The 10661-nt window shown below is 32.6% G+C and overlaps 3 protein-coding genes across 10 annotated transcripts; 2 read left to right on the forward strand and 1 right to left on the reverse strand.

The window, feature by feature from the left end:
- Positions 1–182: 182 nt before the first annotated feature.
- Positions 183–3119, forward strand: LOC105192879 (N-glycosylase/DNA lyase). Its single transcript, XM_011157161.3, has 3 exons — positions 183–790; positions 928–1233; positions 1300–3119. The coding sequence occupies exons 1-3, from the start codon at positions 651–653 to the stop codon at positions 1892–1894; spliced, it is 1041 nt and encodes a 346-aa protein (XP_011155463.1). The 5' UTR covers positions 183–650; the 3' UTR covers positions 1895–3119.
- Positions 2188–3742, reverse strand: LOC105192878 (SPRY domain-containing SOCS box protein 3). Of its 2 annotated transcripts, none has more exons than XM_011157159.3 (5): positions 3411–3742; positions 3107–3309; positions 2789–3017; positions 2500–2727; positions 2188–2413 (listed from the first exon to the last, which is right to left on the reverse strand). In XM_011157159.3, the coding sequence occupies exons 1-5, from the start codon at positions 3451–3453 to the stop codon at positions 2310–2312; spliced, it is 807 nt and encodes a 268-aa protein (XP_011155461.1). In that variant the 5' UTR covers positions 3454–3742; the 3' UTR covers positions 2188–2309. The 2 variants fall into 2 exon arrangements, with proteins under 2 accessions (XP_011155461.1, XP_011155462.1); XM_011157160.3 differs by having other exon boundaries at positions 2188–2430.
- Positions 3743–4363: 621 nt separating this feature from the next.
- On the forward strand, positions 4364–10307 carry LOC105192876 (UPF0692 protein CG33108). 7 transcript variants are annotated; one of them, XM_011157154.3, is made up of 5 exons: positions 4551–4756; positions 5424–5468; positions 5552–5950; positions 6158–6490; positions 7884–10307. In XM_011157154.3, the coding sequence occupies exons 3-5, from the start codon at positions 5736–5738 to the stop codon at positions 8083–8085; spliced, it is 750 nt and encodes a 249-aa protein (XP_011155456.1). In that variant the 5' UTR covers positions 4551–4756; positions 5424–5468; positions 5552–5735; the 3' UTR covers positions 8086–10307. The 7 variants fall into 7 exon arrangements, with proteins under 7 accessions (XP_011155459.1, XP_011155455.1, XP_011155456.1 ...); XM_039452872.1 differs by lacking the exon at positions 4551–4756 and adding an exon at positions 5053–5147; XM_011157157.3 differs by lacking the exons at positions 4551–4756; positions 5424–5468 and adding an exon at positions 4364–4475.
- The last annotated feature ends 354 nt before the right edge of the window (positions 10308–10661 follow it).

Genomic DNA, 10661 nt, shown 5'->3' on the forward strand with positions numbered 1-10661 from the left:
TTTATTGCATTTTACTCTTATCAAATTTATTCATCACAATTTTTTTACTCCTTAATATTCAACATTAAATATTTTAATAATTAAAAATGCGCAAACTTTCTGAATTTCTGTTTAAAGAGAGTAAAATTAAAACAAAATAAAAGTCAAATTTTGTTATTTATTTGTATTTCCTCTTTAAGGGGATGCTAAAGTCTTTTTTACCGACTGAACGTTAATTTTTGCGTACACCGTTTCTTCTAATTGCATTTACAGATTTAAAAGTCCTCCTCGACAATTTAAGTATAGACAGTATTGTAAACGGAGGAGGAATTTTAAATCTGTAAATGCAATTAGAAAAAACGGCATGCGGCATATAGCCATTAGATCTAAATTTCTTTGTAAGAATCTTCTAAAATAGTCACGTGGTCGATCGCATCCCGCCTGATCCCACTCACCGACTCGCGGTAGTCGCTGGTCGCGGTCTGTTGCACATGCGCGTAGAAGTGCCGCATGTGATCCGATTAGAATTTTCTCCAATTTAATCTTCTGTTGTCACGATAAGACTTTAACTTGTTTCAATATAAAACTTTGTAATAATGCAAACACGTGTAGTACGACATGTAAAAAATTAAAGAAACATTTGAATTAGCAATAAAATGCCAGTTACTTAAATGACTAAACTTGTGCGAGGTTATTCGAAAATGTATAACGCTTCTAACGCATACGAAACGACAGTGAAACAAGGCAGTATACCTTGTTTATGCACGGAACTGAATCTTGCTCTCACGTTGCACGGTGGCCAGAGTTTTAGGTAATACTTGAAATATTTGAACACTCTAAATTTATTTATAATGTCTCTTAAATATTATTTCAAATATTTAAAAGACACATTACGCTTTTGTCTCTTTTAAATATTATTTCAAAATTATGTTAATGATTGAATTTTAGATGGACAGTTTGCGACACCGGGTATAGAGGTATCTTTAACGGATGCATTTGGACTTTGTCTCAAAATAAAACTCATCTCTTGTACACTGTACAAGGACAATTGAAGGATTCTGTAAATTATGATAACATTCTATCAGAGTATTTTAGGCTGTCAGTATCATTACAGGATTATTACAAAGAGTGGGCAAAAGCAGATGCACACTTTCAAAAGTGTTTAGATGAAAATAATGCTGTTCGAATATTGAAGCAAGATGTCATAGAGAATTTATTCTCGTTTATCTGCAGTTCTAATAACAATATATCAAGGTACATTATGAAAAATAAATGCACAAAAAATGTATTTATATTTGCTAAACATTTATTTGTTTTCAGGATATCAAATATGGTTGAAAAAATGTGTTCATTGTTTGGTCGTAAAATATGTTCAATCGAAGATAAAGAGTATTACGATTTTCCAACGATAGAAGTTTTAAAGAAAAAACATGTAGAAAGTATATTAAAAAGAGAAAAATTTGGCTATCGTGCTGCATATATAGTTAATACGGCAGAACGTTTATCAGCCTTGGGTGGAAAGGATTGGCTTTTGAATCTGCAAAGGGAGAATGTTTCTTATCACAATGCTAGAGAACAATTAATGACTCTGTCAGGAATTGGACCTAAAGTTGCGGATTGCATATGTCTAATGTCGTTAGGCCATTTAGATGCTATACCTGTTGATACTCACATTTTCCAAATAGCACAAGCAAATTATTTACCACACTTGAAGAAACAAAAAACAGTTACCCCAAAAATTCATACTGAAGTAAGTAATTATTTACGAGAATTATGGGGTCCATTAGCTGGATGGGCACAAGCTATTATGTTTTCTACAAAAATTAATATAAAATCTAAACCAATTGGAAAGAAAAAACATAAAAATGACAATAGTGAAAATTTAGTCCAAGCAAAAATGCTCAAGGTAACTTGATCATTGTGACATCATCGCGTTTATTTTCACAAACAATTCAAGTTATGTAAAATAATTTTATCTAAATTTGTAAAAAAGTCGTCTTGACTATTATATCTTTTTAAAAAGAAATTATTTTGTATAATTTACGTATTGCCAAAATTGATGGATGATACAATATTATTTCTGATACTGTGTATTCAAATATACTTTATTAAAGAAATTATTTTTGGGAGAAGAGATAACTTAGCTTTTTATATTAATATCCACTCGCACCAAGAAAGATAATTGTTTGAAAATACTTAAAGCAATTATTTTACATTCATATATAGGATTATTCTTTTTATTTTGTACGTTTATCTATGTTTGTACACAGTCAACAATGTATTATAAAATTGAATGTATGTTATGTTATTTATTACAGGCCTATGTATCACTAAAAATGTTTTTTCTTCTTTATTCCAAGTCCAACAAGAGCAAAGTCAAAATCATCTAAAATAATATACTTTGCAGGAAATTCGAGGTCTTCATTATCACAATCTGTCAATGCACAATACCTATAAATTATTGGTATACATTGTTTATTTACAGACATTTAAGAAACAAAGAAAATCTGTTGAAATTACCAATAGATTTTTGTAGGATATCAGCAAAGATATTTTGGGTAAGATAACGCAAACCAGGAAATTTTTTTGATAAATGTGCCTTTTGCGAAGGTGACAAGACTGCGAGACAAGTAGTTTGTAGAGTTACTGGTATTGAACAACTATAGGTTAATTTCATTACACACTGAGCCATTGTTGAGCTTATTAATGGATAAAGCATAACGTTGTTTAAATTTGTAAAAGCCACACCTATGAAGGGATCAAAGTTACATCTTTAAACTAATATTTGGTAAAATGTTTTACTGCTTACCCAATGGTTTGCGATCGACAAAAAATTGTAATGTGCCCATCCAAGTATCGAGATGTATCCCTACCAAGTTATCCTGACCAAATGTTGTCCCATATTCACATATTTTACCATCGTGCTGTAAATATCCTTTATATGAAAAACCCCAAGATTCTCGATCTCGTCCAAGCAGAGCACAAAAATTCGCATCTGAATCGTGAAGTTCTGCATTTGGAGTTCCTACACCAACCATCTAACAATGAAAATGACACTAAAATGACCTGAAAAGATTATTAATATCTATTGTCAATATAGATGAAGCGAGATATCAAATAAACTTACTACATCAGTGCCATATATGTGCGTTATCATTAAAATCTCCCAAAAATGGTGTCTTCCTTTCTCGAGTGGTTTATTACTTTTTGCAACAGCTGTGCCAGTGCTATACACAGGATGAAAGGTAACTTCTAAGTTATTATCTGATAATTTTATCGACGAGGTTGACAGTTTTTTATCCCAAGTCCATTCATGCTTTGATGAAAAGTCTGTAAAACGAAATGGATAATTATTGTTTTTTTAAAAATAAGTTTTACTTCTTCAAATAATAAATAAATAATTTAATTAAAATATTTAAGTAATAAATTACCATTTTCCGTCTCTGTATGTTGATCATTTGTAGCTAAATCCATATTTTGTGAATTATGTTTGAATTATTATATTTATATTACATATTTTCTAAAATCATTAACGTAAGTTATAATGTCGACATCAATCCAGCCGTTCTTTGTATTGCTTGTAATTATTGTGCAGATTGTGCTTATGAAAATATGCAAAAAGGTTTGATATTGATATCTCACAGCGTGTATCACAAGTGTAATCATAAAGTTAAAATGAGTTAAAACGTTAAAACGTGAACACCTAGTACTACTGAGTACTACACTCGACTACACCATGAGCATGGTAGGAAAGCGAGAAATGTGCACAGCTAGCAAATGCATTTTATCGACAGAAAAGAGAATGTTAGCACGGACAACAACCCACATCCATTTTACGAGACACTGTTTTCAACGGCCGGTCGCAAAATGAATGTGAATTTTAGTTCACATTCCGGCCGAAATGGATGAGGTCCTTAGTGTGCCGAGGAATTAACTTTTTCCACAGCTAGGCGGTCGTGGAAGATGGCGGGAAATTCAAGCGTTCAAAATGTTTGACAATTCTTTGAAAATTGTTCATATTATTTTAAAGCTAATGCTTCCATTTTTTATTTGCTTAATACGTTGGTATCCTCTTTAATTTTTGATTTATTGTGCAAAATTGCGCAATTATAGTCAACTCGTTACAAATCAAAATTATCAAAATTGATTTTCATGCTTTTATGAAGCAATAAATTAATAATTTGGACATTTTATTAACCTTTATGTAATATACATAAGCAATATTTAACTGTATATATATATATATATATATATATATATATATATATATATATATGTGTATTATTTATTTTATTTTATTATTTTTAACATAACATTAATATTACACTGGTAAATTTCTCTTTCGAGACTATTAGGTCGACTAGATCTAGATTATTTGCTCTCGCCGCTCGCATGTCGCGTGTCATACCACGAGCCACGAGAATCTTGTTATCAAAGAGTATAAACGTATATACGTATATCCATGCCAGAGAACCAGAGAAGCCACACGCGTGTATGTACGTATGTATGTACGTATGTACGTGTATATTTTCGGTGAGCAGAACGGCACTCGGTAAGACCAAGACAGTGAGGCCGAGTGAGACCGAGACCGAGTCCGACGTCGTTCGACCGCTCGTCGACGTGTCGACGAATGTCCGCGAGTAGGGTCTAACGCCACGCTCGTGTTCGAGGAGGACATCGTCGGGGTCGGGGCCACGGGGCGGCGGTGATAACCGTGATAATGGGACTCTGAAAGGCCATAATCGCGCGAATCTTGAGATTGGATCGGCACAGAAAAGTAAGCCGCGATGCGATCGCACGCCCCAGGGTTTTGAAGCAGGTTCCTGCTCTCCCATCGCTGAATTACATAATGTGTATGCATGAGTCACGGTTTGTCATACGGGGTGAACGACGACGGTGAAGGGGAGGGGTACGGGACGTGCAAATGTCAAAGTCATACGGCTGATACGGCGCGATATCGCCTCGTCGCTACACAATAAATAAAACTAATCGGCACGCGCACGTTGCCTCTCTCTCTCTCTCTCTCTCTCTCTCTCTCTCTCTCTCTCTCTCTCTCTCTCTCTCTCTCTCTCTATCTCTTTCTCTTTCCTCAACTTGTCGAGCTAGATATGCTTCCGCATCGTTCGCATCGCTTGCACTCGTAATTAGCACCGAGATCTCTCGACTTAGTACGTTTTATATCCCGTTAGAAATTGATTATCGTTCCTTTCCACGTTGATTGCGCGATGCGCTGCCATTAGAGATTCTGTTCCTTTCCTCTCCAGACAGTACGCTCGATTTTCTGCTTGTATAAAGCGCGTCGACGAATCGATATTATCTTACTCGTAGAGCTCGTAAATTACCGTGACAATAAAAATTATTGTGCTTGTATTCATAGCCGTGGACTCTAGGATTAAACAACTTGACTGCCAAGAAATCTATTTTGATGATGTTTTTCTCTCTAGGTTGTCCTATATACGATAGACTCAAATAATTCAAATAATAATTATGTGTGTGCATTTTTAAATATATTCAAATATTATGAAATTGTATAAGATTACTTGTGCGAGTTATATTTTTATAAATCTTGCAGGAAATTCCAGGGAACTGTCTAGAATGAACAACGAATATTCCTGCTGAAGGTTGACGAGTCATTGTGAGCAATGATACAGATAAAAGTTGTCGCATCTAGGGGTGACATTTTGTAGCTGTTAAACATTTATATGTTCTTTTGTATCAAATTCAGCGATTATTTATTTGCATTTTGGCATTGAGAAATGCCAGCACCATCTCTGACTCTCTCAAGCTTGCCAGAAACACCTATGTGTGAAAAAACAGAAGTCAATGATAGCGATTCTCTGCCCCCTTGGGCCAAAATTACTCTCACATCTGCAGAAGCTGAAATCGAAAAGCTGATCTCGCGAAATGAGTTGAAAGACGCAGAGGTAACTTACTTCTGTCAAGTAGAACCAATTCTTCAAGATGGACCACAGTGAGTATTGCTTCAGCATTTGGCAAGTCTGATCGGAATAACTAATGTACAATTGTTTGTTTCAAAGAGAGGAAAAATGTGATTTATTTTTACTTGCAATTTGTATCAGTTCTATTTTGTATTTTTACATGTGTTTAATTAATATTCTTATACTTTTAAAAATTGTATAATAGTATAAATGATTAAGAATTATTAAATGCTTTGTAGGTGTGGTTTAGTGGCGCTTTCAATGGCATCGCAGGAATACACAAAACCAGTTTCTGTGAATCAACTACTTGCTGAAGCTCGTGTTCGAGGCTTCACACAACATGGAGAAGTGTATAGCGTCGATTTTATGGGAACGTTGGCTGCGGAATATTTGCCCGATCATAAACCAGACATTTTAGTGGATTTACAACAATGCCCGGACACGTTAACTCATGCTTTAGCACATGGAGCGATGGTGCTGATACCATATGATTCCGACTTCAATCATGCTCCGTGTTTAAAAAAAGGTCATAAAGCGCATTGGGCATTGCTTGTGGGTCTAATCTCTTCTAGGTATAATTCATAATAATTTAAGAGATAATGCCTGAATGTTTCCATGTTTGTATGAATTTCTGATTGAATTTACAAATTTATATGTTTATGTTTTCTTATTTTTCTTTTTGAAAGCATTTATTGCATGCATATAAATGAAAATATGTACGTTTTCTAGATCACATGTATTTTCAATTATTAATTTTTTAGGTCAATTCTATGAAAAATTCTATACGAATATTTTTCATTAAAGAGTGATGGCAAATTTAGGACTCATTTTTTGGACCTCGAATTTCAAACTTTGTTTTATGCCAAATAGTACTATTAGATGAAACATTAATTCCAATAAAATTTCAAGATGAGCATAGGCACGATTCCGGAGATACAAGGGGGTGAAAGTGATGATTTCTAGTCAGGATATATTGCATAAAGAAAAATATGTGGCTGAAGTTTATGTAATATTGAGCATATATTCTATCATGGATTTATTGTTTAGAGAATGAACGATTTACTATTCATTGCTATTTTATTTATGGAGGGAAGGGGGCATGTTTTATAAAGCACCCTGAAAGATAAAAGTCATTATATGACGCATTCACAAGTTGAGGCAAGAGGACTCACATTAAAAAAAGCACCCCAGTCTATGAGAGGCAAGGGGACTCGCATTAAAAAAGCATCCCAGTCCGTAAAAGACAAGGGTACTCTCAGTAGAAAAGCATCTCGATTCATGAAAGGCGGTGTCACATGTCATTTCAACTCCATATATCTCGAGGAATTTTTCTACTAGACGAAAACTAAAATCATATTTCAATCCGGCATAAAAATCCATAAGAAACGATATTTCACTTCGTTATATATTTTATTCCTTGGTATGAATACTTATAGCGATTTCGGCTGGGGCGCACCGATGTGCCACCTTACCGGTGGCACACAAATTGGCTCCGACTATTTTCTCAGGTGCACTTTGTGTACAACCAATAAGCACTTGTGAGGTGTATCGAGCCCAGACGAACACGCGGCATCATTGAGAAACTGCATTATTTGACTAGCCAAACACAAAAGTTGCACCGACATCTGAAATGTGCAATCGGTGCGCCCCATCCGAAATCGCTATTAAAGAGTTTTGTGTACTTTTGTGGATTATGAGAAACTATCACTTTCAACCCTTTATATCTTCGGAACCGCGCTTATGCTTATTTTAAAATTTCTCTGGGATTAATGTTTCATTATATAGTACTATTTGGCAGAAGAAAAAGTTTGAAATTTGAGGTCCCAAAAATAGGCTAAAAAACAAGTCTTTTTGCCATCACACTTTATTCGTTTACTAAATTTTTATTTAAACTTATTTACATTGCAAGCACTTATTCGAAAGTAAATAAAAGAAATTACGTATTTATATGATAATAATTTTTAGACAAGGATATCACGTTTTGGCACGTCACGGTAAATCGCGTCATCTGGCTTGTTGGCCATTACGCGATTTGATTGAAAGTAATGGCAACTTGGAGGAAGAGGGTACAGCGAGACACGCAGGAGGATATGTTATACCAAAGGGTGGAGTCGGCGGTCAAAAGGGTTTACGCGGTAGAGCATTGGCATTACATCCGTACATATAGAGTTATATCAAAGAGAATTGTAGGTAATTGATTTTCACGCTAGAAAGAAAAAAATTTGTCGGTACTGTGTATCCACATGTGCTAAATATTCGAAACATAACTTTTCGATCAATACACACTCACATATACAGCTTTCATAAGAATCGATTGATAATTATGTATAACATGCGATGCTTTAATTAATACACATATTTGAATTCGCGCGAAATATTTTACATAATGTTAGTCATGATGTTTACCAAAAAGCGTTCGGCGTCGGAGATGTAACTTTAAGTGGCATTATTTTCGTTTTACTGGAATTATATGATGTAAATAAGAATTCCGGCAGGCCGAAATATGTGCACGCAAAATATAAATACAGAAATAATTGTCTCTTGATAGTATTATGTCTTATTAGATCGAAATGCAAAAGTGTTGCATGCATATAGTAAGGCAAAGGAGACACATAAAAATATTTACAAAAGTATATATATATATATATATATATATATATATATATATATGCATATATGTGTGTGCATGCGTGCGTGTACGTATGTGTGTATGTTGTAACAAGTTGTTATTGAAAGTGATAGTCCAGAAAAGAAAATCTAAATATATTTCTTTAAACAGAATATGTGTAGGTTTTCGGCAACAATTGTGGTTTCCGTCTTACGTTAATGCAATAAATAAAAAATAAATCTATATCAGTTTTTTGCTAAACTGCATCTTAGGTATAATAAATAAATAGCATGCTGTATCAGCTTTAATATACAAGTTTTAAGACATTTAATATATGCAGCATGTTTAAGTTATTTAAGTTATATATCTCTAATAGAGATATAATAAGACCTCTTTAGAAAAAGAAATTTATATATACATGTATAGATTAATAGTAAAGTACAGTATTACAGAGTTTTCCATTATATTAAAGAAAGCGTATATTGTTTGACGGAATTTGTTTGTTTTTTTTTTTTTAATTGCAAGCTAATGTTTTAATATTTATTTATAGCTATATAAACTCGATTTTTTAAAAATATACATACATAAACGCGCGCGCGCGCGCACACACACACACACACGCACACACACGCGCGCGCGCGCGCGCGCGTGCACACGTACACATATACACACACGTATACATACAAAATAAAAGACTTAAAAAAATACTCAATGACTGGCTGGTCTTTTCAGTCATATAAAAATATTCCATACATTTTATATAAAATCTGTCAATATGATACTCGTAATAATAAAACAAAGAGATGCTATAAATTTGTAGACTTGGTATAGCTTCGAATTAATCAAAAGAAGCCTTTAAAATAAATTTTACCTAAGTGCCGTGAAAAGACCGATGTCCATTTATAATAAGAAATATGCACTCTGTATCAATATACATTGCCCAATTTTCAAGCTTCTCTTATTTATCATTACATCTTAATCAAAATACTCTATAAATATTTATTCACGTAGACTTTTTCTGAATTTCATACGCATCCAGACAATACAATGATTAAAAATTATTTAAAAACTAGAAGGATGTTTCTCAAACTTTATGTGATATCTCTTACATGTTTGTTATCTGGAGTATTAAAGTAAATATTAAAGTAAATATTTTTTGCGAGAATTATCAATATAAGCGCGATGTGTAAAAATATAAGTGAACAATGTCTTCCGTTACCATCACGATACAGTCTTTACATATATCTTCCACAAAATAGATAAAAAACAGTACATATATAACAACTATACATTACATGCTTTAAATATAGCATAACATATTGAAGATTACATTGATTTCTATGTAAAATTGTTTAAATAATTATAAAAATATACAATTTTTTGTTGTTAGTAATTTAAAAAATGATTATTATAGTTATATGATATGTTATAGAGTGCAATATTTATAATTACAACATTAGTTATGTTATATATGCTTGTATTCATGTTATTTATTAATAGTTTTTAATTTTAATTTGAAAAAGAAAATAAAACATTTGATATAATTTATATTAACCAAAGTGACTGTATCGGATGTAATTGGTGCTATGCTCGAATAGGTGAAAACGATTACTACACTTTTCTGGAAAATGTTCTATGAGAAAATTTGATTTCTAAGTTATGAAATTAATGTGCAACGAGTAAACGTAAGAATTTCTGCTTATAGAGTACATCAATAATAATCCATGTATATATCATATGACACAAAATATACTAAAAATGTTATGTTTCACGATTGGAAATATTAATTGTGAATTAATTGTACACGTCAGTAGTGTATTCTTATTTCGTTGTTATAATATATCATATCATTTTTTTGTATATATGTATATGTGTGTGTGTGTGTGTATACACACACACACACACACACACACACACATATATATATCTTTAGTATTTTACTTATTCTCCTCTCTTGTAATATATTCTAATATTTGAGTTATAATTCCATATTATATTTTTATATATAGATAAATGTTGTGTTATTTCAATTTATTTGAACCAAATAAATTTGTATTTGCGATATTGCTTATTGATAAATAGGCTTGAAATATTAAATTTGTATTAAAAAAATTATTAAAAACTGAAAATTTTAT

This window comes from Solenopsis invicta, chromosome 8 (genome assembly GCF_016802725.1).
Source record: "Solenopsis invicta isolate M01_SB chromosome 8, UNIL_Sinv_3.0, whole genome shotgun sequence".
In the NCBI taxonomy this organism is placed as follows: Eukaryota; Metazoa; Arthropoda; class Insecta; order Hymenoptera; family Formicidae; genus Solenopsis; species Solenopsis invicta.